The sequence below is a fragment of the Natrix helvetica genome (assembly GCF_964273705.1).
Source record: "Natrix helvetica genome assembly, chromosome: 10".
Lineage (NCBI taxonomy): Eukaryota > Metazoa > Chordata > Lepidosauria > Squamata > Natricidae > Natrix > Natrix helvetica.
In genome coordinates, this window is record NC_138561.1 from 6,077,413 (window position 1) to 6,105,037 (window position 27,625).

General features: G+C 44.8%; 1 protein-coding gene across 4 annotated transcripts in view; it reads left to right on the forward strand.

Annotated features, from left to right (window-relative positions):
* The window catches only part of GNAO1 (G protein subunit alpha o1), a 233,568-nt gene that overhangs the window by 148,770 nt on the left and 57,173 nt on the right, over positions 1–27,625 (forward strand). For all 4 annotated transcript variants that reach the window (XM_081963390.1, XM_081963388.1, XM_081963387.1 and 1 more), the window contains one exon: positions 27,216–27,376. In XM_081963390.1, coding sequence (XP_081819516.1) covers positions 27,216–27,376 — 161 coding nt within the window. The remainder of the gene's footprint in view (positions 1–27,215; positions 27,377–27,625) is intronic.

The window sequence follows — 27,625 nt, forward strand, 5'->3', positions numbered from 1 at the left end:
AGTGAGCTATTTCTTTGTAATCACGAATTAAGAGTTAAGGTAGTTATATTTGCTGCAGAAGAAATTTGAAGAGCCTTTTTTTTCTATCTATTTTCAGTTTTTCTGCATTTTTATCTTTCCTTCCTTCCTCCCTTCCTTTTTTCTCTTCTTCTTTCTTTCTTTCCTTCCTTCCTTGCTCCCTTCTTTTTCCTTCTTCTTTCCTTCCTTCCTCCCTCCCTCCCTTCTTTCTTCCTTTCCTCCATCCCTCCCTTCCTTCTTCTTTTGCTTTTTATTAGTTTGTGTTTTTTATGAAAACGAAAACAATATATTTAAATATATTGAAATACAGTTTCAACTTCCTTCCCCCAGCCAGTGCCAATAGGATGGTGCCCTCGTCTATTTGTGACTCATCCCCCTCCCCTTTTTCACTTTCGGTGTGTCTTCCACCTTTTCCTTATTTCCCAAGAAGTGGGAAGTTACAAAAAAAAAACCTATTTCACCAACAGTTGATTACATGTCACCCACGGCAGGTCAAAAATTAAGTGCCCACTTGGGTCTTTAAAGGGATCCATCTTTAGAAAAGAGCACAGAGTCATTTTGAAGGTAAATCCTCAGACCCCCTCTCATTTTTTATCCACCTGTTCCCAGTTGTTTATTTACTGGGGTGAGTTCTGCAGAAACAGCTGGCAAATCCAGACAAATGGGAATTAGAGATGGCATCTGAAGGTTATTTAAACGGATCTTCTATAAAATGAGACCCACAAATTTGATTCCACCCTCCCTGAAAGGCAGAGGCCCCCCAAAATAGAGCCTAATGGCCATGCGCACCAGGGGTGCACCTAAAAGGTCTGCGCATGCGCAAAACATTTAAAAAGAGGGGAGGAATTACATTTCTGCAGTGAAAATTGTTCTTTAACTTTATCTTTAACTTTATTTAAATTTATAAACCGCTCCCTCTCCCCAAAGGGACTCGGGGCGGTGTACAGTCAGGGTAAAAAACACCATACATACATATAGATAGAGGAGGCAATATACAAACTGTACAGTAAAATACAATTAAGAACAACGTTAAAATCAGCCCCTAAAATCTACCCCAAAATTAAACATAATTAAAAATTAAAAATAACTGCCAGGAGGATAAAAATAGAACTATAGATGGGCCAGGCCAGCTAATTGGAACAGGTGGGTCTTGAGTGTCTTACGGAAGGAGCGGAGGTCAGTAGTGGTTCTAATGTCGGGGGGGAGGTCATTCCAGAGGGTTGGGCCCATCACAGAGAAGGCCCTACTCCTGGGCGCCGCCCGTTGGCATTGCTTGGTGGACGGCACCCGGCCGTTTTAAATAACTTTAACTTTTTAACTTTATTTTAAATGGCCGGGTGCCGTCCACCAAGCAATGCCAACGGGCGGCGCCCAGGAGTAGGGCCTTCTCTGTGATGGGCCCAACCCTGTGCAGTTCCGCATGTGCAGAACTGAAAATCAAGATGGTGGCTCCTAGGAAAACTGGTTTGGGGGGGTGGCAAGCCTGGGTCACTGCCAGTTCCTCCAAATTACTACCGGTTTGGCCGTAGTGGTAGGAACCCACCTCTGATGTGTACACACACACACACACACACCAAACCTTTCTTTTGAATTTTTCTACTTGGCGGCAAAAAACATGGTCACGTGACCGTGAGACATGCAGATGGCCATAAGTGTGAGCTGGTTGCCAAGGACCTAAAGAGTCCAAAAATGCAAATCCTATGATCCTCCGGTAGCTCTGTGGAAGTCTGTCATACCTTTGAATCTCTAGCGTTATCAACGGCTGCCTGTGTAGGAGCTCCTCAGCTGAGTGAACATCTGGCCTCTGGCCAGCCAAACAAAGGTTTGAGTGGAGGAGACATCAGGCCAAAGCAGAGAAAAGTGAGATGCAGGTCATCAGCGGTAGAGGAAACTGGCTTTGTCTAAAATTAGGACCTCGAACAGCTCCCAGACTTTCTTTGTCGGAGGGGTGTCCAACTTGGGCGATTTTAAGACTAGATTATGTCTAGTCCAGGGATAAGCAACCTGGGCTCTGGAGCCGTGGATGTGGCTCTTTCATGCTGAGGCTCCCTGTTGCCAGTCAGTTCCACAATTGATAGGGCATTCGGTTAGGACAGATAGAGGAAAAAGGATGCCATTCTAGGAAGAGACTCTATGGTGGGGGGGGGGACCAGATTTCCAGTTGGCATAGGAAAAAGAATTGAACAGGGGGCTTCCGGTTGAGACCTTTGTGGCTCTTTGAGTGTTTAAGGTTACTGACCCCTAGTCTAGTCCAAAGAAGAGAAGGACTAGGGATAAGATCTCAGGGGTTGCCATAAAGAAGAGGGAGTCAAACTATTCTCCAAGGCACCTGAGGGTAGAACAAGAAGCAATGGGTGGAAACTAATCAAGGAGAGAAGCAACTTAGAACTGAGGAGAAACTTCCTGACAGTTAGAACAATTAATCAGTGGAACAGAAGTTGCCTCCAGAAGTTGTGAATGCCCCAACACTGGAAGTCTTTAAGAAGATGTTGGATAGCCATCTGTCTGAAACGGTATAGGGTTTCCTGCCTAGGCAGGGGGTTGGACTAGAAGACCTCCAAGGTCCCTTCCAACTCTACTATTGTACTGTATTGTAAGATGAAAGCAGTCTTCCAATATTTAAGGAGTTGTCACAAAGAAGGACAACCTATTTTCCAAAGCCCCTGAGGGAAAGACAAGAAGTAATGGAGGGAAACTTATCTAGGAAAGATCCAATCTAGAACTAAGAAGAAATTTTCCTGTCAGTGAGAACAGTTAATCATTGGAATAGTTTGCCTCAAGAAGTTATGGGTTCTCCACCACCCTCATCTTCTGGAGGCATCAGATGGGAGAGCCATTCTGGAATGATATAGGGCATCCTGTTTGGGTAGGGGGTTGGACTAGAAGATCTCCAAGCGAGGTCACTTCCAGTGCTGTTATTCTGTGTTCTATACTTGGACTTCAACTTTGAGAATTCTCCAGCCAGCCCTGCTGGAATTCCAGGAATTCTGGAAGTTGAAGTCCACAAATCTAAATTTTACCAAGGTTGGATACCTCTTCTTTATACCTTACCTTTGGTTGTTTCTTCTAACAGAGACTCATACTAAGCAAAGGCAGAATAAAGTGGCTAAGGAACTAACGGGATTTATTTCCAAACTTTGTGTAAACTCAAGAAGTCCAGAAGAGAAAGGTAGACTTTTGAACGCATACAGTTAGCCATTGACTTACAACTTTTAGTGACTGTTCAAAATTACAGCAGCTCTCTCCCTTATAATCACTGCTGCATCTCCATGGGTACATGGAGCGCCATGTATTTATGATGCTTGCAGCATCCCAGGATAATGTAATCATCACTTGGAAGTTCCCCCGGCATCTTTCAGAAGGAAAGTCATTGGAGGAATCAGGATTCCCCCAACAGCCATTCGATTCACTTAATTCAGGGGTGTCCAAACTTGGCAATTTTAAGACTTGTGGACTTCAACTCCCAGAATTCCCCAGCCAGCTGGCTGGGGAATTCTGGGAGTTGAAGTCCACAAGTCTTAAAGTTGCCAAGTTTGGACACCCCTGACTTAATTGCAGTGATTTGCTCAGACACCATAACAAAAATTAGGAGCAAGTACCATCTTGCTTTTTTTTAGAATTTATTTTTAAATTTTTCTCTTTCAAATTCATTCACAAATATACATTCTTATCGTTCCTATTAACATTTATCTATTCATCATTAATCTTTATCGTTGTTTTCTTACAAATATATAAAATGCAGTTTGGATCCCTTTCTTGCCACCCCATGCCTCCATCTTATTTTACTTCTATTTTCTCAACCTCCCTTCCCTGCCTTCTTCTTTCCTCCTCTCCTTCTTCCTTTCTTCTTCCCCTCTCTTTCCACTAGCCTCCTTCTTACCTTCTCTCCTACTCTTAATTCCCCTCCCTTATTTCCTCTGCTCTACCCTTTCTTTCATCTTGCTTAACAACAGAAATATTGCTCCCAATTCTCCCCAAGGAGAGAAGCAACTTAGATCTAAGTAGAAATTTCCTAATGGTTAGAGCAATCCATTAATGGAAGAGCTTACCTTCAGAGGTTGTGGGTGCTCCCTCACTAGTAAAGGTAAAGCTTCCCCTTGCACATATGTGCTAGTCATTCCCGACTCTAGGGGGCGGTGCTCGTTTCCGTTTCAAAGCCCAAGAGCCAGCGCTGTCCGAAGACGTCTCCGTGGTCATTTGACTCAATGCCGAAGGCCTACGGAACACTGTTACCTCCCCACCAAAGGTGGTTCCTATTTTTCTACTTGCATTTTTACGTGCTTTCGAACTGCTAGGTTGGCAGAAGCTGGGACAAGTTACAGGAGCTCACTCTGCTACGCGGAGCAGAGCGTTTGGACTACAAGGCCTCCAAGTTCCCTTCCAACGCTTCCAATATTATTCTTTTTTTTAACAGTTTATTTATACATTTTCTCTTTACATACATAAGTGCCTTGTGAACCGCGTATTGTCTGGATCAATTTGGTTACATAACAGTACTTTTCCAGCTCCTAATTTCTACCTCTACTATTCAACCATTGATAAAACAAGTCCCCATGTTTGAGAATATTCTGTATCTTCTCTTTCTTTTATCTTTAATGTTAATCTGTCCATTTCGGCACAGTCTAGTATTTTTCTAATTACATCTTCTTCTGTAGGTGTTTCTTGATTTCTCTAGTGCTGTGCAAATACAATCCTTGCTGCTGTCAAAACATATAATATTAAATATATATCCCCTTTATCATATTTGTCTTATGGATCTATTTCAAGCCATTTAGCTCTCGCCAGCTAGCCATACCCTTTTGGGCTTCGAACCCGGGATACTTGCATATTAGGTAGATGTACTAACCTCTAAGCCACGGGCTCCCTTTCAACCTTATTCTATGTTATAACTCAGGGCTGTCAAACTTGCAGCCCGCGGGCCAGCTGTGTCACACGCTATCCATGCCCACGCCCAGTTTAGCAAAAGGGGGGGAGTTGTGATACATCACATGATGATGCCATGAAAACACAAGTTTGACACCCCTGTTCTAGCTGTTAGGTGGGACAATCCGGCTTGATTAACTTCAAGCTTATTCATAAAATAGGGCCGTGGTGGCTCAGTGGCTAAGATGCTCAGCTTGTCGATCAGAAAGGTTGGCAGTTCGGCGGTTCGAATCCCTAGTGCCACCTAACGGAGTGAGCTCCCGTTACTTGTCCCAGCTTCTGCCAATCTAGCAGTTCGAAAGCAGGTAAAAATGCAAGTAGAAAAATAGGAACCACCTTTGGTGGGAAGGGAACAGCGTTCCGTGCGCCTTCGGTGTTTAGTCCTGCCAGCTACATGACTATAGAGACGTCTTTGGACAAGGCTGGCTCTTCGGCTTTGAAACGGAGATGAGCAACGCCCCCTAGAGTCGGGAACGACTAGCATATATGTGCGAGGGGAATCTTTACCTTTACTTTATTCATACAATAAATTTCTTTTGATTCAGGCATCCAAATAGAGTTGGCCTGAACCTACAAACTATACTCAATTTAATTTGGACCAATTTGCTCTATTTACAAGGAAACACTCCAAATTGCTCCAAATCAGCCAGATGAATTTAACAAATCAAATCAGCCCTTGGTTTGATTTGCTGAAGCCACATGATGCTCCAATCACTTTGATGGGTTTAGAGCACCAGGCCTATGAAGGGAGGGGGGGTTTCACAGCCCACCAGAATCTGACCTACTCCTTTCCTCCCAAATTCTTGAGTGATGTAAATCCAGGAGACACAATTTGGATGGCTTGTCGTGTGTGTCTTCTGCTCCCCCACCCTTTCTTGCTTTATTATCCAAGGTGCTGTGAACTCTCCAAGTAATTACCTTCTGAATTATTTAAAGATTCATCTCTGTTAATGGATCCCTCACAGATGGAAAACATATATTTGTAGATTTTCACGGGTGTAGGTATGCTGGTCTTGTTGTATTCGGGTCTTTTCCCGTATAAGATTGAGATTGTCTTGGCAATGTTTCAGCGAGGTCTCACTCGCCATCTTCAGGCTGGGTTTGGGCTTAAAGTGTGATTGGAGCTGCCGTCTTTCTATAAATGTTGGTGGGGGTGTGTGGAGTGCTGGCTTTGTTTCAGTAAGTGGAATGATTGGTTGTGTGGTTGTATCATGATTGGTAGATTGGTGCTGATTGGTGCTGGCTGTGTGTCTATTGTTGTTTCGAGTTGTAACGGCCTGGGTAGTGGGTGGGGCTCATTTGTTGACTAGAGCTGGTTTCCAGATGTCAGGTAGGTGGGAGGTGTCATCACGTTTATTCATGTTGTGGGGGTGTTTCTCTATTTCGATGCCTTCCATAATTATTCTCTTGTTGAAGTCTTCTGTTTTGGAGATTAACCTGGTTCCTTCAAAATTCATTTCATGTCCTGTAGCTTTAAGGTGCTGGAAAAGGGAGGAAGTTTTTCCTTTTTTTCTCACTGCGTTCTTGTGTTCTGCGATGCGTGCATTAATTATCCTGTTCGTTTGTCCTATGTATGTTGCAGGGCAGATTTTGCATGGCATTTTATAGACTCCTTGGTTTTCTAGCTGGATTTTGTCTTTGGGGTTTCTTAAGATGTTGGCTATTTTTTGGTCAGTGTTGAACGCTGTCTTGATATTATGTTTGTGGAGAATTTTGCTGATTTTATCTGTGGTGCCTTTGATGTAAGGGAGGGGGGTGATGCCGTTGTCCTGTTCTGTGTCTTGGTTCTTGGGGGGTGTCTCCCTTTGGATTAGGTTAGTAATTGTGTTTTTTTTTTTGGAATCCGTTGGAGATTAATACATTTGTGAGTTTGTGTAATTCAGTTTTCAGGTGGTCTTGGTCGGCTAGGTGTTTGGTTCTGGAGATGAGGGTCTTGGCTACAGAGTTGATCTGTGCAGGGTGGCGATGGGATTGTGTGTTTAACTAGCGGTTGGTGTGTGGTTTTTTTCCGGTAGATGGTGTGTCTTAGGGAGCCATTGGGCTTTTTGTAGATTAGGACTTCCAGAAAGAGAAGTTGGTTGTTTGCTTCTATTTCCATGGTGAATTGTATTTTGGGGTGTAGGCTGTTGAGATGTGTGAGAAAGTTGTCCAGTTTTTCTTTCCCATGTGGCCAAATCAAGAAAGTGTCATCAACATATCTAAGCCAGAGTTTGGGTTTGTGTTTATATTTGTGTGTGTGTGTGTGTGTGTGTGTGTGTGTTACAACCCCTGGTATGCTCAAATATGGGAGGGAGCTCACTACTCCCCCTTTCTGTCCTTCGGCTCATTACAGTAGTGAGTAGTGAGCTCCCTCCCATATTTGAGCATACCAGGGGTTGTAACACAAATACATACCTATTTCCCTGGCTCAGCTGATAAGGAGGAGAGCCTGTGGCTTAGTGGCTAAGACTCCTGCCTAATATGTAATACAGCCCAGGTTCAAATCCCAGTAAGGGTATGGCTAGCTAGCTGATGAGAGCTAAATAGCTTGAAATAGATCTATACTAGTCTCCCTTTATTTATTTATCAGCACAAATACAACATATATATGGATAGGATAGGACAAAAACATGCCAGTCATAATTAAATTGGTATGGTTAAATCAGTGCGGAAATCTTCATTGTAACGAGGGAGCAATACAAATAAGTGCCCAGGGTGATGGTAGGGCAAGCAGAAATAATAGTCTCCAGTACTTTGGGAATATCTGCAAAGAATGCAAAATAACAGAGTTGGAAGGGACCTTGGAGGTCTTCTAGTCCAGGGGTGTCAAACTCGATTTCATTGTGAGCTGCATCAGGATTGTGTTTGATCTGGGGGGGGGGCGTGGCCAGCTCAACATCACTCATGTTGGGGGTGCCTGTGGTGGCCTGAGCATTCTGTTAGGGAAAACGAGCTCCCGAGCTCCATTTTCGCCTGTGACAGCCTCCTGCAACACTCTGCCAGCGAAAATGGAGCTCGGGGGGGGGGGGGGCTGCACACAACCCTGGTTTTGCTGGCAGAGGCACTGCGGGCCAGTCCATTGTTTCCAGGACAGCCCCGTGGGCCAGATCTAAGCACCCCACGGGTTGGATCTGGGCCCTGGGCCTTGAGTTTGACACCCCTGTTCTAGCCCAACCCCATGCTCAAGCAGGAGACCCTATATCATCCCAGTCAAATGGCTATCCAATCAATTGGAATACGGCATCCAGTTTTGGTCGCCACGATGTAAAAAAGATGTGGAGACTCTAGAAAGAGTACAGAGAAGAGCAACAAAGAGGATTAGGGGACTGGAGGCAAAAACATATGAAGAACGGTTGCAGGAACTGGGTATGTAGTTTAATGAAAAGAAGGACTAGGGGAGACATGATAGCAGTCTTCCAATATCTCAGGGGTTGCCACGAAGAAGAGGGAGTCAAACTATGCTCCAAGGCACCTGAGGGTAGAACAAGAAGCAATGGGTGGAAACTAACCAAAGAGAGAAGCAACTTAGAACTGAGGAGACATTTCCTGACAGAACAATTAACCAGTGGAACAACTTGCCTCCAGAAGTTGTGAATGCTCCAATATTGGAAATTTTAAAGAAGATATTGGATAGCCATTTGTCTGAAATGCTATAGGATTTCCTGCCTAGGCAGGGGGTTGGACTAGAAGTCCTCCAAGGTCCCTTCCAACTCTGCTATTGTATTGTATTGTTCTATTCTTCTTAAAAAATCTCAACCATGACCAGTCCAACTTTAAGACCTGTGGACTTCAACTCCCAGAAAAATCAAGAAATCTTTTCACTGGATCCATTTGGAATTAATTCCTTCTCTACTTCTGCTGCCACCTCCATTTTTACTTTCTCGTCTTGCAGTCACCTTTCTACTAAAGAAGACACCAGGCTAACCACCTCATATATTTATTTTCTACGAGCTGGGTGGGATCTAGAAGCATTATTGGAAATAAAGATAGCTCCCAAGTCCCTCACTTAAGATTTTACACCATTCCCTTCCCTCCCTCATGTGAAGGATACAATTTAAACACCTATAATGTTATTTTTAAAACCTGCACCTGGAATTCACATTGTCTTCGGAAATGTCTTGTGAATAGCTAACAGCTACAGAGGGACCTTTCTCCTCTAATTGGTTCGGTCTTCCTGCACCACCCAAAAAAAAAACAACAACATGCAGTCATTTCGTGTGCAAGCCACATCTGCTCTGCGCTCCCTGCTTGTAGGCCTCTCAGGGATGGGAAGGCAGAAACCAAGAAGGCTAAATGTACTCAAAAATCAAGCAAGATTGTTACCAATTTTGCAAAAGGAAGGAAGGAAAAAAGAAGGAAGGAAGGAAGGAAGGAAGGAAGGAAGGAAGGAAGGAAGGAAGGAAGGAAGGAATACAATGAATGGTTTAATGGATAGGGAAGGGAGGGAGGGAGGAAGATGAAGGAAGGAATACAATGGATGGTTTAATGGATATGGAAGGGAGGGAGGGAGGAAGATGAAGGAAGGAAGGAATGCAATGAATGGTTTAATGGATATGGAAGGGAGGGAGGGAGGAAGACGAAGGAAGGAATGCAATGAATGGTTTAATGGATAGGGAAGGGAGGGAGGGAGGAAGATGAAGGAAGGAAGGAATGCAATGAATGGTTTAATGGATATGGAAGGGAGGGAGGGAGGAAGACGAAGGAAGGAATGCAATGAATGGTTTAATGGATAGGGAGGGAGGGAAGGAAGGAAGGTGAAGGAAGGAAGGAATGCAATGAATGGTTTAATGGATATGGAAGGGAGGGAGGGAGGAAGACGAAGGAAGGAATGCAATGAATGGTTTAATGGATAGGGAGGGAGGGAAGGAAGGAAGGTGAAGGAAGGAAGGAATGCAATGAATGGTTTAATGGATATGGAAGGGAGGGAGGGAGGAAGACGAAGGAAGGAATACAATGGATGGTTTAATGGATAGGGAGGGAGGGAAGGAAGGAAGGAAGGAAGGAATGCAATGAATGGTTTAATGAATAGGGAAGGGAGGGAGGGAGGAAGACGAAGGAAGGAATACAATGGATGGTTTAATGGATAGGGAGGGAGGGAAGGAAGGTGAAGGAAGGAAGGAATACAATGGATGGTTTAATGGATAGGGAGGGAGGGAAGGAAGGAAGGAAGGAAGGAATGCAATGAATGGTTTAATGGATATGGAAGGGAGGGAGGGAGGAAGACGAAGGAAGGAATACAATGGATGGTTTAATGGATAGGGAGGGAGGGAAGGAAGGTGAAGGAAGGAAGGAATGCAATGAATGGTTTAATGGATATGGAAGGGAGGGAGGGAGGAAGACGAAGGAAGGAATGCAATGGATGGTTTAATGGATAGGGAGGGAGGGAGGGAAGGAAGGAAGGAAGGAAGGAATGCAATGAATGGTTTAATGAATAGGGAAGGAAGGGAGGAAGATGAAGGAAGGAATACAATGGATGGTTTAATGGATAGGGAGGGAAGGAAGGAAGGATATTTGTAGTTCAAGATCTTGTTACCAAAATCTTATGTTGGTTCTCTCAACTTCCAAAACCCAGAAACAGACAGGAAAAAAGTCCTACTACAACCACTCCTTGTTTAGCAACTGTTTACAAATGCAACAGTACCGATAAAGGAGAATATTTGTTGCTCAGGGTTGAAATGAGGGGTCCTTGGCGCTCTTTGAGCTCGGTTACTTTCTCGCAGACGTTTCCTTACCCAAACTAGGTAACGCCATCAGTGCTGTTAACTGGTTTGGGGAATAAAACGTCTGCGAGAAAACAACCGAGCTCAGAGAGCAGCAGGGACCCCCTCAAATGCAACAGTAATTAAAAAAAGAAAAAAATCATGCGCGTTTATAACCTCATTTTGTATGCCTGATAGCAAAAGTCTTCAAGGTGAAACTGATTGTGGTCTAGTCAGTTTCAGGTAGAAGGGCTGCCTGGGAGGGTTCTAATCAACTCGTTCAGGTTACAGAGCTGAGTTTGTTAACTTGTGGTTAGCACTTTTTAAGGAACTGCTATAAGCAATCACTCCGTCCTGGGAGGGGGGGAAGAGGGGGGGGGAAATGTGTCAGGCATAGATTTCTGCACAGAGGAAGTTATCTGAATGAAAAAGCAGCAAACAGTAATCCTCAAGTCTCCCTCCCTTCCCCCACTCCCCTCCCCACTCCCACTCCTCTTTCTTCTTCTTCTTCTTCTTCTTCTTCTTCTTCTTCTTCTTCTTCTTCTTCTTCTTCTTCTTCTTCTTCTTCTTCTTCTTCTTCTTCTCTCTCCTCCTCCTCCTCCTCCTCCTCCTCCTCCTCCTCCTCCTCCTCCTCCTCCACCTGCTCCTTCTTCTTCCTCTTCTTCTTGTCCTCCTCCTCCTGTCCCTTCTAGCACTGATGATGTTACCTAGTTGGATCATGAAATGTCTGCAAGAAAACCACTAAGCTCAGAGAATGCCAAGGATCCCATAGTCCTTCTCCCCCTCCTCCTTCTCTTCCTCTTCCTCCTCCTCCTCCTCCTCTTCTTCTACTACTACTCTTTCCCTCCCTCCCCCTCTCTCTGCCTCTCCTCTGTCTGTCTCTGTCTCTCTGTCTCTCTCTCTGTGTCTGTCTGTCTGTCTGTCTCTCTCTCTCTCTCTCTCTCTCACACACACACACACACACACACACACACTTAATGACCAAGTAAGTCTGTTCCAGGTTGTTGGAACAGATTGCAGCAGTTAAATGAGAAGAGGGCACTCCATAAAAACTAGAGAAAAGGGCACCGTAGAATGCCTAAATATAAATCTTCTGTAGAAAATCTTCCCCTGTTACACGCAGACTCTCTGTAATAAAAGTCACTGATCTGCCCAAGCCTCCTCTTTAAACGTACTCTGCTAAGATCACCTCTCCAAGTTTGCATTTTTACCGAGAGATCTTTATCGCCGTGACTGGGGGTGAAGCTCTAAGACACTGGGAATGCCCAAAGCCCCCAGGCATTCTGTCAGCCTGTTCCAAAGTACCCTACCCAGGGTGAGGATACAGCAACCCTTTCTCCCCTTTTCAATTGGAAATCCAGTTGGCACCAGGGCCCTTCTGCTTTTCTTTCTCTTTCCACTCTCCCCATCGGCTCTGCTTCCCTCTGGCAAGCAAGGTGGCAGATCCTTGGCAGGGCAAATGCTTCTCATCTGAAAGTGGTGAGTGGAGACAAATGGTAGCTGGCAGACTCCCTTCTTGCCGAGTGGCCTTGTAGCAAAAAAAGGAGGACCCAGCCCTTGGCGATTAAAGGAAGGAGAAAAGAAAGGAGAGCTTGGCGATCATTGACACCACACAGCCAGGAGGTGGGAAATTAGAATTTTGGGTTGGCCAAGTGTGATTGGACACACAAGGAATTTGTCTCAGTCAAGGAATCGATAACGTTGATCCTGTGGTGGCGCAGTGGTTAGAGTGCAGTACTGCAGGATACTTCTGCTGACTGCCAGCTGACTGCAATTTGGCAGTTCAGATCTCCCCAGGCTCAAGGTTGACTCAGCCTTCCGTCCTTCCAAGGTGGGTAAAATGGGGACCCAGATTGTTGAGGGCAAGAGGCTGACTCTGTAAACTGCTTAGAGATGGCTGTAAAGCACTGTGGAGCGGTATATAAGTCTAAGTGCTATTACTATTTTCCTTCCTTCCTTCCTTCCTCCTTCCTTCCTCCTTCCTTCCTTCCTTCCTTCTTCCCTTCCCTCCCCTTCCTCCCTCTGCACAATGATTAGAATGCAGTATTGCAGACTAGCTCTACCCACTGCCAATAGTTTGAATCTCGGCAGGCTCAAGGTTGACTCAGCCTTCCGTCCTTCCGAGAAGAGCAACTAGGATGATCAAAGGCCTTAAGACTAAAACATGTGAAGAACAGTTGCAGGATTTGGGTTTGGCTAGTCTAAAGAAAAGAAGTGACGTGATAGCAGTCTTCCAGCATTTGAGAGGCTCTCACAAAGAAGAGAGGGTCAATTTATTCTTCAAAGCACCAGAGAGCAGGACAAGAAACAACGGATGGAAATTAACCAACCTGGAATTAAGGAGAAACTTCCTAACAGGGAGGACAATTATCCAGTGGAACGGCTTGCCACCAGAAATCGCGGGCGCTCCATCACTGGAGTTTTTCAAGAAGAGACTGAAGAGTCCCTTGCTGAGATGGTATAGGTTCTCCTGTTTGAGCAGGGGGCTGGACTAGAAGACCTCCGAGGTCCCTTCCAACTCTATTCTCTATTCTAACTCCTGGTTCTCCCAATTTATAGCCACTTACCTTAAGTCTCAACCACTAGGCTAAATTGTCTCTCTTTAATATTTCAAGTACCATATTTTAAGACAGCCAAGGCTGATTTTGGCAAATCTTAAGTATTCTTCCATGTAGCTAGTAGGATTTTCACCGTTCAGTTTTTAAGTCCTTGCTCTGGATCTCACCAGCTAATTTGTCTCATTTTTGCATTTTATTCTTCCACACGAAATTGCTTCCTTCCCTCTCTCCCATTGCTTGGTAGATTTCCCCCCCTCCCCCACCAGTGTTGTCATCTCCCTGTCCTCTTGTTCATTTTCTATAGGCTGCTTATATTTGGTGGCCTTTTTTGCAGCTAGGAGACAAGCTGTTGCCTTGGTAACAAAGCCCTTTAGATGTTTGCAGGCCAGGGACCACTCAGCATGGATGGGGAGGGGGGGAAAGGATGCTATTTTTATTCTTCAGACAACGATCCAGAACTCTAATTGCTGCTAAAGAATGTGACCACCAAAGAGGAACTGAGTCTGCACTTCTCTGGCCATAGATTCTTCCATTCGAGGTGTTTCCTCCCTACCTTTCTCCTTCATGGTGCATCGCTGGCCAAATATCTCCCAGGGAATTGGGACCATCAGGGAGATTGTCTCAAAAAGAAAAAGTTGGAGGCCAATTTTATTTAAGTAGAATGGGAGGAAGGACTGGTCTTTGGGATCATGTCATAGTGGACTCAAACATGTCCTGGCCATCTCTGCTTGCTGTACAGTCCTATCTCAGTGCTGGACTTCCTAAAAACTCATCAAATTTGGCGCATTTTGGTGTGAAACTTTTGTCCCAGTACTCTTTGTTTGGTACTCAACACGCCAGCTAGAACTTGTTAATGTCAGCTGCCTCATAACTCGCTTCCCTTTTGGTCGAACCAAAGGGTCACATGTTAAGTCACATGATTTGTTTGGTACTTGTTGTTTTTGATACTGGTTACACCTCCCGGAACCAATTTACTATGAGTACCAAGCTACCACTGTACTTATTTCCAATACATGAAGGACTGTCATTTTGCAGTATCCTTCCCCTGGAGTGGGAAGGGAATGTGGATTTTGCAGTATCCTTCCCCTGGAGTGGGGAGGGAATGGGGATTTTACAGTATCCTTTCCCCTGGAGTGGGGAGGGAATGGAGATTTTACAGTATCCTTCCCCTGGAGTGGGGAGGGAATGGGGATTTTGCAGTATCCTTCCCCTGGAGTGGGGAGGGAATGGAGATTTTGCAGTATCCTTCCCCTGGAGTGGGGAGGGAATGCACAGTATCCTTCCCCTGGAGTGGGAAGGGAATGGAAATTTTACAGTATCCTTCCCCTGGAGTGGGAAGGGAATGGGGATTTTGCAGTATCCTTCCCCTGCAGTGGGAGGGAATGGAGATTTTGCAGTATCCTTCCCCTGGAGTGGGGAAGGAATGGGGATTTTGCAGTATCCTTCCCCTGGAGTGGGGTGGGAATGGAGATTTTGCAGTATCCTTCCCCTGGTGTGGGGAGGGAATGCACAGTATCCTCCCTCAGGAGTGGGGAGGGAATGGGAATTTTACAGTATCCTTCCCCTGGAGTGGGGAGGGAATGGGGATTTTGCAGTATCCTTCCCCTGCAGTGGGAGGGAATGGAGATTTTGCAGTATCCTTCCCCTGGAGTGGGGAGGAAATGGGGATTTTGCAATATTCTTCCCCTGTCATGCCCACCAAGCGACACCATGCCTACCAAGCCACACCCACAGAACCGGTAATAAAAAAAATTGAATTTCACCACTGAACCAACCCAAGGTTAACACTAGTTTAGTATAGAGACCCAGCGTTTCGTGGCGTGATTAAGCGTCTTGTGTGAATGTTATATCAAAAGATGCCTTCCTTATCAAAGGAAAGGAGAAATGCCTTAATGAACAAAGACCTGGGGGAGGGAAGGTATTGTTGTTATTATTATAGACCTATCATATTTCTGTGTGCAAAAGAAATAGAAAAATTAATTGGACCAGTGATTCCAAGTTGATATGTCAAAATGAATCTACATTTTCATCAGTTGAAGAACGTTTAAGCTGACAGTTCTCAAGACCTGCTGCCCCCCTCCCGCGCCCTGCCCTCCCCACTGCTTATTCCTGGCCTTCTTCTCACTGGATATGCTATTTAATTTCCCTGAACATTCTGAGCCTAAATGAATGGATCAAAATAGAATTCACTCAGCCTAGAATTCACTTTTTGTTGCCACAATGTAAAAAAAAGATGTGGGGACTCTAGAAAAAGTGCAGAGAAGAGCAACAAAGACGATTAAGGGACTGGAGGTGAAAACATGCAATGAACGATGTAGGTCATCTAGACCAAACCCCCTCCCAAGCAGGAGACCCTACACCATTTCTGACAGATGGCAATTCAGTCTGTTCTTGAAAGCCTCCAGTGATGAAGCTCCTACAACTTCTGAAGGCAACTCCTGTTCCATGGATTGATGGTTCTCACTGTTAGAAAATTCCTCTCATTTCCAGGTTGAATCTCTCCTTGGTCAATTTCCATCCGTTATTCCTTGTCTGGCCTTCGGGTGCTTTGGAAAATAGCTTGACTCCTTCTTCTCTGTAGCAGCCCCTCAAATATTGGAAGACTGCTATCCTGTCTCCCCTGGTCCTTCTCTTCACTAGACCAGCCATGCCCGGTTCGTGCAACCGTTCATCGTATAAGGCTGCAACCATCAAAAATACATGTGGTTAGCAAGCATCCACATCTTGCTCATGTGCCCATGGTTTGCTGGGATGGTCCAAGGACCAGTCATACATCAGTTTCTTTAGTGCTGTTGTTCCTTTCAAGTGCTTTAGAAAATAGCTTGACCCAGTGGTGGATTCCGGATCCCGTCGCAACCAGTACGCTGTGACAGGGCCAGGGATCCACGTCGGGCACCCTCACTGCACGGATATGCGCACACCACTGCCCTGCGACGCCCCAGCTGCTCGGCGGAAGTTGCGCAGGTGCCATATGCTGCATGCGCAGGTGCAATTGGCCCATTTCCCTCAAAAAGAGGCAAGGACTGTGGGCGGGTGGGCCCAACGAAACACCATTCCGGTGCGGTGGCTGCTGATCCCAGCTGCCACCAGTACACCCGTACTGGGCCGTACCGCCTGGAACCCACCCCTGGCTTCACCCCCTCCTCTCTGTGACTGCCCCTCCAATATTGGAAAGCCAAGTCAATGGGGGAGCCAGATTCATTTAACAACTGGGTTACTAACTGGACCACTGCAATGATTCACTTAACAAGTGTGGCAAGCACGGTCATAAAATGGGGCAAAGCTGAATTAACAAATGTCTCGCTCAGCCGTGGCAACGTTGGGCTCAATTGTGGTCATAAATCAAGGGCTACTTGCAACCGAAGCAAAGGACAGTTGTAGACTGGAAAGGCACAAGGCGAATCTCCCAAGAAAGCAGTTGCATGGCTCTCAGAGCCACAATAACAACAAATCCTGCAGGTGTCCAATCCCCAGAGTTTAAACCTTCCTGGAAGGTCTCTTGAGAGGTTCCACCACAGGGACAGAGATAAAGGACCCCCAAACTGGATCTGCTGTGAGTCAGCTCTGCTGTTGACAAGGCCATGGAAGCTTCTGTTGCAATCGTTGGGCTGTTGCTATCACTGCTGCAGGAGAGATAAGGACAATGATGAGATTCCAGGAGCATCTTAGGTCTCACCAGGGGAGGCTTTGCATGTTTGTTTTTCAGTGTGTACATCCCTGGGAGAGAGCGAATGCTGGAGAAAGATGATCCAGATCTCCCATTAGCAAACAACAACAACAACCTTTAGCATAATCCATATCCCCCATTAGCAAACAACAACAATAAAGATAATCCCTATCTCCCATTAGCAAACAACAACAATAATAAACATAATCCGTATCTCCCATTAGCAAACAACAACAATAATAAACATAATCCGTATCTCCCATTAGCAAACAACAACAATAATAAACATAATCCATATCTCCCATTAGCAAACAACAACAATAATAAACATAATCCGTATCTCCCATTAGCAAACAACAACAATAATAAACATAATCCGTATCTCCCATTAGCAAACAACAACAATAATAAACATAATCCCTATCTCCCATTAGCAAACAACAATAATAAACATAATCCCTATCTCCCATTAGCAAACAACAACAATAATAAACATAATCCGTATCTCCCATTAGCAAACAACAACAATAATAAACATAATCCCTATCTCCCATTAGCAAACAACAACAATAATAAACATAATCCGTATCTCCCATTAGCAAACAACAACAATAATAAACATAATCCGTATCTCCCATTAGCAAACAACAACAATAATAAACATAATCCCTATCTCCCATTAGCAAACAACAACAATAATAAACATAATCCGTATCTCCCATTAGCGAATAAGAATAACAATTGAAAAAATGGCTTTGTTTTGCTACTTGTTTCCTTAGAATTTTAGAATAGATAATCAGGATAATAGAGCTGTGCTCCACAGGTTGGGGGGACCCCTGTTCCACTCCAAATCCCTGCTGAAGCAGGAGACCTTTATTTCCAGGTTGAAACTCTCCTTGTTCAGTTTCCATCCATTATTCCTTGTCTGGCCGTGGGGTGCTTTGGTAAATGGCTTCGCTCTGCATAAACTAGAAATTAAGATTACAGATTAACAGAGTTGGAAGGGACCTTGTGGGTCATCTAGTCCAACCCGCCGCCCAAGCAGGAGACCCTGCATCATTTCTGACAAATGGCAGTCCAGTCTCTTCTTGAAAGCCTCCAATGATGAAGCTCCCACAACCTCTGAAGGCAACTTCTGTTCCATGAGTTGATTGCTCTCACTGTCAGAAAATTCCTCCTTATTTCCAGGTTGAATCTCTCCTTCATCATTTTCTATCCATTATTCCTTCTCTGGCCTTCAGGTGCTTTGGAAAATAGCTTGACTCCTTTCCTCTCCATGGCAGCCCCTCAAATATTGGAAGACTGCTATCCTGTCTCCCCTGGTCCTTCTCTAGGCTAGCCATGCCCAGTTCCTGCAACCGTTCATCGTCTGTTTTAGCCTCCAGTCTCCTCATCATCCTGGTTGCTCTTCTCTGCATCTTTTTTATAGTGTGGTGACCAAAACTGGATGCAGTACTTTAGGTGGGGTCTTACTAGGGCTTTGTAGAGTGGTATTAGTACCTGACTGTATCCCTCTGTTAATGCGATTTAGGATTGCATTGGCTTTTTTGGCTGCCATTGCACACTGCTGGCTCATATTTAGCTGGTTGTCCACTAAGACTCCAAGATTCCTCTCACAGTTACTGCTATTAAGCCTGGTTTCACCCAGTTTATATTTGTACTTTTGTTTTTTCTTGCCTAAGTGTAGGACTTTACTTTTCTCTACATTGAATTTCATTTTGTTTGATCATTTCATTTCAGACAAATGACTGCCCAGCCTCTTCTTAAAAACTTCCAATGATGGACCACCCACCGCTTCTGAAGGCATAGGATAGTTCAATCAGCAGGAGAATCACAATATCATTCCTTTTTGTATTATAAAAGAAAAACTTTGCATTTTGGGGAAAGTGCGCTTTCTTTCATTATAGCTTATAAAAAGATCTGTCTTAAAGAAAGGTTTCCTGTCCCCTTCGTTCATGCAAAATATTCCAGCAGGAAAAATGAGACATTAATCACCTCTCTTTACAACCTTGCAGTGCTATATGGAGAATCTAGCTCCAGAGATAGTTGGACGCTGGCTCCTATGAGCCCAGCAGTGGTGGGATTCAATTTTTTTTACTAGCGGTTCTGTGGGCGTGTCTTGGTGGGCGTGGTGTGTCTTGGTGGGCATGTCTTGGTGGGCGTGGCAGGGGAAGGATATTGCAAAATCCCCATTTCCTCCTGATCACCTGGGACTCAGGAGGCAGAGAATAGATGGGGGCGAGGCCAGCCAGAGGTGGTATTTGCCGGTTCTCTGAACTCCTCAAAATTTCTGCTACCGATTCTCCAGAACTGGTCAGAACCTGCTGAATACCCACCTCTGGAGCCCAGCCAGCATGGTTTAAGCCTGCCAGAATATTTATGGAGCTTCTCAATCATCCAAAGTCATGGTTGTATCCAGGGGTGGTATTCACTTACTTTCCCTACCGGTTTGCAAATGTCAACACGCGCGTCTATGCATGCACTCGGCCTTCCGCGCATGCACTTTGATCATGCATGCATCTTGCGCGCGGCTTGAAAACGTCCCTAAATAGGATGCCCTAGAGATGGGGTGGGTGGACAGGCTCACCCACGATTCAGGTGAACCTGTCAGAATCAGTTGGTTGCCCCAAAGGTGCTTTTCTAAAAGGCAACTGACCTTCCTTGGTTTTGTTCCTTCAGAAGGGTTTCACTTCTTGTTAAGTAATTGAGCTCCCCGTTAGAAGAGCGAGTATGCAGAGAAGCGTAATGAGAGTGATATGGAATAACACACACAAACCAGCATACAGAGACACTGAATAGTATAAAAATATAGTAGTTTACTATGTAGAAATATAGAAGTATTCAGTTAACAGTCCAAGTCATACACGGTTCAGTAAGTCAGTTATCAAATAGTCAGTCTAACACACAAAATATAGCTAACAGTTGCAAACCACAATACCTCAGTAATACACCAACCAGCTTCTAACAAACAGAGAGAGATCTAACAGCCATTCTGGCTCCCTCTTATAGCTGCTTGAGGTAACAAACCAATTACATCTATTAAGCATTTAAAGTAACAGTAAAGTAATCATAGCTTATATACATTGCCAAGCCAAGTGTTAGGGTTACATCCCTAACACTTCTCATCCAAGAGGCTTTTTGGGTTTTGAAATTGAAGACAAAAGGCAAGTCCAGTTGCTTTTTTAAAAAAAGCAGCTCCTTTTTGTTTCTGACTAGAATAGAGGAGGCCAAAGAAAATGCAAATTTGGGGGAAAGACATCAGTGGTGTGCCTGCGCTGTCTTAAAATACAGCTAGCCAGCCGCACATCTGTGGCTAAATACAGCTTACGCAGGGAGTGAGGGATAGGATAGTGAGCTGTGCTGCGCTGGAACTAATAATTAGTTGCCTGTTTAGAGGCTGATGTCAGAAGGTGGAGATGCGTTTCCAACTCTGCAATTAACGTAGGAGATTTGTCAGTGTGCATTGGCAGCCTGGACATGGTCCGTAGGCTGCACGGGCTGCCCCAAGGAAGGAGATAAGCTGCCATGCTTCTCTCCAAAGAAACTCATACAGTTACAGTTGATCCTTGACTTACAACCACCGTCGGGGCCAGAATTTCCATGGCTAAGCACTAGCGATAGCACACAGACTTATATACCGCTTTGCAGCCCTCTCCAAGCGGTTTTACAGAGTCAGCCTATTGCCCCCAACAATCGGAGTCCTCATTTCAGCCACCTTGAAAGGATGTAGGGTTGAGTCAGCCTTGAGCTGGTCTGGATAGAACTGCTGGCAGTGGGCAGAGTTAGACTGCAACACTGCATTCTAAACACGGTGCATCATGGATGGATGGATGGATGGATGGATGGATGGATGGGTGGGTGGGTGGGTGGGTGGGTGGGTGGAAAGAAGGAAGGAAATAGCAATAGCATTTAGACATATATCGCTTTACAGTGCTTTACAGCCCTCTCTAAGCGGTTTACAGAGTCAGCCTCTTGTCCCCAACAATCTGGGTCCTCATTTTACCCACCTTGAAAGGATGGAGGGCTGAGTCAACCTTGAGCCAGTCAAGATCGAACGCCTGGTTGTTCCTGTTGTTAGTACCACTTTATAAAACCTTAGTAAGTCTGGAATACTGCATCCAGTTTTGGTCAACACCTTACAGAAAAGATGTTGAGACTTTGGAAAACATGCAAAGAAGAGCAACTAAAATGATTAAGAGCCTGGAGATTAAAATATATGAAGAAGAGTTGCAGTATTTGGGTTTGGCTAGTCTAGGGAAAAAGAAGGACCAGGGAAGGACATTGCAGCTGCATTCCAGTGTTTGAGGGGCTGCCACAAAGAAGAGAGGGGTCAACTTATTTTCCAAAGTACCAGAAGACAAGAAATGACGGATGGAAACTAATCAAAGTGAGAAGCAACCTGGAATTAAGGAGAAACTTCCTAACAGTGAGAACAATTAACCAGTGGAACAGCTTGCCACCAGAAGTTGTGGGGGTTCCCTCACAGGAAGTCTTTAAGAAGAGACTGGATAGCCATGTCAAGGTTGACTCATAACACACCTCTACTCGCAACTTGACAAGAGAAATGAAGGGAAGGGATGGTGGACAATGAACAATAAGTGGCCCACATAGAGAACAGGGGAAATTAAGAGCTGCAGTGGCACAGTGGTTAGAGTGCAGTACTGCAGGCTACTTCTACTGACTGCCGGCTGCCTGCAATTTGGCAATTCAAATCTCACCAGGCTCAAGGTTGGTTCAGCCTTCCATTCTTCCGAGGTGGGTAAAATGAGGACCCAGATTGTTGGGGGCAACAGGCTGACTCTGTAAACCGCTTAGAGGGGGCTGTAAAAGCACTGTGAAGCAGTCTGTAAGTCTAAGTGCTATTGCTATTAACTATGCTGGCTTTCGCGTGAAAACCTCAGAGCTGGCTTTGCTTCTTCTGTGCTTGTACGGATCACTCAGTAGAGTTAGACTCTTAGTAAAATAATGACCCTGGAGTTTCTTTTGCTGCATGCCCTAATGGGACGGTGGGCAAGTCACTTATCTGAAATGGCATGGGGTCTCCTGCTTGAACAGGGAGTTGGACTAGAAGACCTCCAAGGTCCCTTCCATCTCTGTTTTGATTGAAATTAAATTGTTGTTGTTTTGTAGAGCCAAGCAGCTGGGCTGATCAAATCAGGGTGCTTTGCTGCTTCAGTAAAACCCAGTGAAATAGAGCAAATAAAAGCATGCATTTTGCGCATAGATTTAGATCCACAAGCCTCCACAAATGGATGCTTCATTAGTGTGTGCAACATGCAGAATTCCTCACTTCGGAGATGCGGTGACTTGAACAAATAAATCCCTTGTCTCAAATAAAGACAGAGGGAAATAAAGCGGCTTTCCGGGGCAAAAGACATAACATTTCTTCCTTATCCTGACGCTGGAGACTCCGTTGCTCACCTTCCTTCCACGGAGTGCGCAATTTTGCCAGAAATAAATCAGTATACTAAAGATCCTGTGTGATGGACTCATCAATCACAGTGGATTGTGCAGTGGCAGCATCTGCAAAGAGGGGGAAATAAGACAAAAAGATGGAATGAAGGAAGGAAGGAGGGAGGGAGGGAGGGAGGAAAGGAAGGAAGGATATTTGTAGTTCAAGATTGAAATGAGGAAAAGAAAGAAAAAGAGAGAGAGAGAAAGAAGGAAGGAAGGAAGGAAGGAAGGAAGGAAGGAAGGAAGGAAGGAAGGATATTTGTAATTCAAGATTGAAATGAGAGAAAGAAAGAAAAAAGGAGAGAGAGAGAAAGAAGGAAGAAAGGAAGGAATAATATTTGTGGTTGAAGATTGAAATGAGGGAAAGAAAGAAAAAAGGAGAGAGAGAGAAAGAAGGAAGGAAGAATATTTGTAGTTTAAGATTGAAATAAGGGGAAGAAAGAAAGGAAAGAAAGAAGAAAGAAAGAAAGAAAGAAAGAAAGAAAGAAAGAAAGAAAGAAAGAAAGAAAGAAGAAGGAAGGATGGATATTTGTAATTCAAGATTGAAATGAGGGAAAGAAAGAAAAAAGGAGAGGGAGAGAAAGAAGGAAGAAAGGAAGGAATAATATTTGTGGTTGAAGATTGAAATGAGGGAAAGAAAGAAAAAAGGAGAGAGAGAGAAAGAAGGAAGGAAGGAAAAATATTTGTAGTTCAAGATTGAAATGAGGGAAAGAAAGAAAGAAAGAAAGAAAGAAAGAAAGAAAGAAAGAGGAAAAAAGGAAGAAAAAAATAAACCAGGGAGGAAAGATTAGGTCGCAATCTGTCTATTCAGAAAACTTTTTGTTCCAGTCTTGCCTTGGGGGGCCTCCTTCTCCATTTTTAACTCTAAAACACCAATTCAGTGTTCATTAAATGAAACCCCAGCGCGACGGGAGCTGCGAAAATGCCCTCCTCGCCCTCCCTCCCCTTCCCACTGTTTTGTTTTATTTAACGGCTCACTTTTGTGCAGATGGCAAAGCATGGTAGGAGATTTGAATCCTACCACCTGGGCAGGCTTGGGAGGGGAGGGGAGAAGCCCTCCCCTCACCTCCAAGGATGCTGGAGGGAAAAGCGAGAAGAAGATGCATCCAGCTAGGCCATATTTCGAAATCTTACCTGCTGGGCTCAGTGAGAAGGGAAGAAAGTCTGTGAAGGTCACTCGCAGTTTGAGAGACGCCCTGGAGTGACCAGTCAAAAGGGAGAACATCTCTGCTTGGACTGTTAATTGCTTATTAACTCAACGAACAAATGTAGATAATGAAGAATCAGGCTGGCTGGCCTTTCAGTGGAGTGTGACGTTCCTTTTTTATGTGTTTGTTATGGTGGCTATTCATCTTTCTTTTTTTAAAAGGAAGAAAGGAAGTTGGGACTTTTTCAGATCTTCTCCAACCTGATGGTGCCACCTTCCCTGCCTTGGGAATGGTGAGATCCTGTCATCAGGAGCCAACCAGATTGTTGGGGGATTATTATAACCGCTGAGGGCATGATGTGTCAAGGGATCTGGAGGAGGTCCTTCCATTGGTCCAGCAGATCTGGTACCAGACCTTTGGCTTTGGAGAATCACACTCTTGAAATTCAGTGACCACATGGCTACAGAAGAAGGATATTGAGTCCACCCAATGGGTTGCAACCTGAGGAAATTGATATATAGTCCAAATAAGAATAGAATAATAGAGTTGGAAGGGACCTTGTAGGTCATCTAGTCCAAACCAAAGCAGGAGACCCTACACCATTTCTGACAGAGGGCAGCCCAGTCTCTTCTTGAAAGCCTCCAGTGATGAAGCTCCTACAACTTCTGAAGGCAACTTCTATTCCATGGGTTGATTGCTCTCTCTGTCAGGAAAATTCCTCCTTATTTCCAGGTTGAATCTCTCCTTGTTTGGTTTCCATCCATTATTCCTTGTCTGGCCTTCGGGGGCTTTGGAAAATAGCTTGACAGCCCTTCAAATATTGGAAAACAGCTTTCATGTCTCCCCTTGTCCTTCTCTTCACTAGACAATTTGCACCAGAACTTGTAGAGGTTTTTTGTTTGTTTCTGAGCAGATAAATGTATCTCCAGTCAAGACATTGAAGGGAAGAGAATAATAGAGTTAAAAGGGACCTTGGAGGTCTTCTAGTCCAACCCGCTCCTTGAGCAGGAGACCCTATACCATTCCAAACAAATAGTTGTCCCGTCTCTTCTTAAAGGCCTCCAGCGATGGAGCATCCACAACGTCTGGGGGCCCTCAACATTTTGGCCTTATTTAATTTAAAATCTGAAGGGATCAAAGAACATGCTAACTACCAAGAGAGGTATTAGTGGGCACATTGGTGCCTAGGAGTGTCGCACTTGAGATCAAGAGTCAAGGCTGAGAGTTGTTCCACAGAGCCTCGGTGGGCAGATCTCTTTGGAGGAGAAGCTCAAGGTAGATGCAATGATTGGGACACGAAGGGTTTTCTCCATCATTTGCTCAGAGCCAGACGTTTTTCGGGATCAACGCTTGGAGATGTTTCAATCAGCAAGTTATAGGTTGCGACATTGGTAGGCACATAGCAATAGCACTTAGACTTATATACCATTTCACAGTTCTTCACAGCTCGCTCTAAGCAGTTTACAGAGTCAGCCTATTGCCTCTAACAATCTGGGACCTCATATTACCGACCTGAGAAGGTTGGAAATAAGTCAACCTTGAACCGGTCAGGATCAAACTGTTGGCAGTGGGCAGAATTAACCTGCAACACTGCATTCTAACCACTCTGCATCATGGATGGATAGATGGATAGATGGATAGATGGATAGATGGATAGATGGATGGATGATGGATGGATGATGGATGGGAGGAAGGAAAGAAGGAAGGAAGGAAGTGCAATAGCACTTAGACTTATATACCACTTCACGGTGCTTTACCACCCTCTCTAAGTGGTTTACAGGATCAGCACATTTTACCCACCTCGGAAGGATGGAAGGCTGAATCAACCTTGAGCCTGGTGAGATTTGAACTGCCAAACTTCTGGCAGCCGGTGATCAGCAGAAGTAGCCTGCAGTACTACACTCTAACCACTGCGCCACACGGCTCTCATGGTAAACAGTTGCAGTGCTTTCCTCCTAACGTGCAATTTTCTCAAATTATAGCAGCACCTTTACAGATTACCCTACATTTTTGACTGGCTGAACAGAGCAAATGTGCTCTGTCTCTCGTTAAAAAAGCAGGTGCCCTGCTGCCCCCCCCCCCAACCCTGGTGCGCCTCTGTTATTCCCAGAAAATGAATGGATGCATTCTAGAAACGGCTTCCTTAGCAGAACGATAGTGAGATAGACCTTTTCCAAACCAGGGAAGAACAGCAGCAGGCATACTGTAGGGAAGGGAAGGAGGGAGGAGAAAATGGAGAAGAACGCAGTGAGCAATGAGATGTGTGCATGGCATCAGGAACATTTCCCGAAGAGTAAATATTTTTAGTCTCTTTTTTTTTTCCTCCTGCCATTTGCTGGTTATAATTATGTTGGTATTTTGAAAGGCTCTGCAGTGTTTCTCAAACTTGGCGACTTTAAGTCCTGTGGACTTCAACTCCCAGAATCCCCCAGCCAGCATAGCTGGCTGGGGAATTCTGGGAGTTGAAGTCCACAGGACTTAAAGTCGCCAAGTTTGAGAAACACTGCTCTCGAAAGTGAGAGTTTCAAATGTGGGCATGGGCTGGGTTGATTCTCATCAGGGTAAATCGTAATTATATTGATTTGTTTGTTTGTTTTTATTTCAACTTCAGTGCCGCTGAAGCTCAGGGAAACCCCTTACTGACTTTTCGCAAGAGAGAAGGGGTGGAAGTGAAGTTAGGATCTATGGATCGGATTAGAATGAATAGGTGATAGAAACATATCAACTCAGAATATGAGGTTGAATTTACATGCGTGCTTGCAACGGTGGTAAACGAAAATCAGAAGTCATTTCTTTGCAATTTTTTTTCTTTTCCACTTTCGATTTTGCTCTTTTCTTTCTTTCTTCCTCTTTCGTTGTTCTAAATATTAGTTTTTGTTCATTTTTATTATGTTTTCAAATTTCTAATCTTTAAAAAAATGACACAAGCATATAAAATGGATGCAGTGATGGTACTGCAGGGCAGGGCTGCTGTAACCTATCCCAATTTGCTGAGGTCTCTGCTTCCTTCCCCCTCCTCCTACTCCTCTCCCTCCCTCTCTCCTTCCTCCTTCCCTGCCTCCCCATTACTTCTCCCACATCCTCCTCCTTCTTCTCCTTCTTCTCCCCCCCTTTCCCTCCTCCTTCCCCTCCCGTTCTTCTCCTTCTTCTCCTTCCCCCTCTTTCTCCCTCTCCCTCCTTCCTTCTTCTTCTGTTTCATCTAATATATATTGGCAGTGTGATAAAATGCCACAAAGATTTATGTACATTGGATGGAAAATGTTGAAGTACCAAGTAGGAACTGATGGACTTTGATCCATCAAGGAGAAAGGCCAGTGGCTGGAGATGACCAAAGTTGGTGCTCCTCGAAGCAAATTCCATCTCAGTGAAATTCTGTGGACACGTCTGAAGCAGAGGTGGTATTCAGCAGGTTCTGACCGGTTCTGGAGAACCGGTAGCGGACATTTTGAGTAGTTTGGAGAACCGGCAAATATCACCTCTGGCTGGCCCCGCCCCCATCTATTCTGCCTCCCGAGTCCCAGCTGATCGGGAGGGAATGAGGATTTTGCAATATCCTTCCCCTGCCATGCCCACCAAGACACACCCACCAGGACACACCACGCCCACCAAGACACGCCCACCAGGACACATCACACCCACCAAGACAAGCCCACAGAACTGGTAGTAAAAAAGATTGAATCCCACCACTGGTCTGAAGGTTTCAGAGATGCAGGTCAGCCAACTTCTCCACTCCTGTCTTTGTGCAAACGTGTCCTTTTTTCCTTCCTAGGCTGATGCCAAGATGGTGTGTGATGTCGTGAGTCGGATGGAAGACACGGAGCCCTTCTCCCCAGAGCTGCTTTCGGCGATGATCAGGCTTTGGTCCGACAGTGGCCTCCAAGAGTGTTTCAACCGGTCCCGAGAATATCAGCTCAATGACTCTGCTCAATAGTGAGTTTTGGTCATCACTTAGAAGTCTTTTAAACAAGGAGCACCAGACAGGACCAGTAGCTTTACCTCCATTGTAAGGTTGCAATAAAACAGGAGTCTCCAAACTTAGCAAATTTATGACTTACGGACTTCAACTCCCAGAATTCCCCACGCTGGCTTGGGAAACTCTGAGTGTTGAAGTCCGCAAGACTTCAAGTTGCCAAGTTTGGAGACCCCTGCATTAAAAGAATCTTGCAGTCTTTCCAAAAC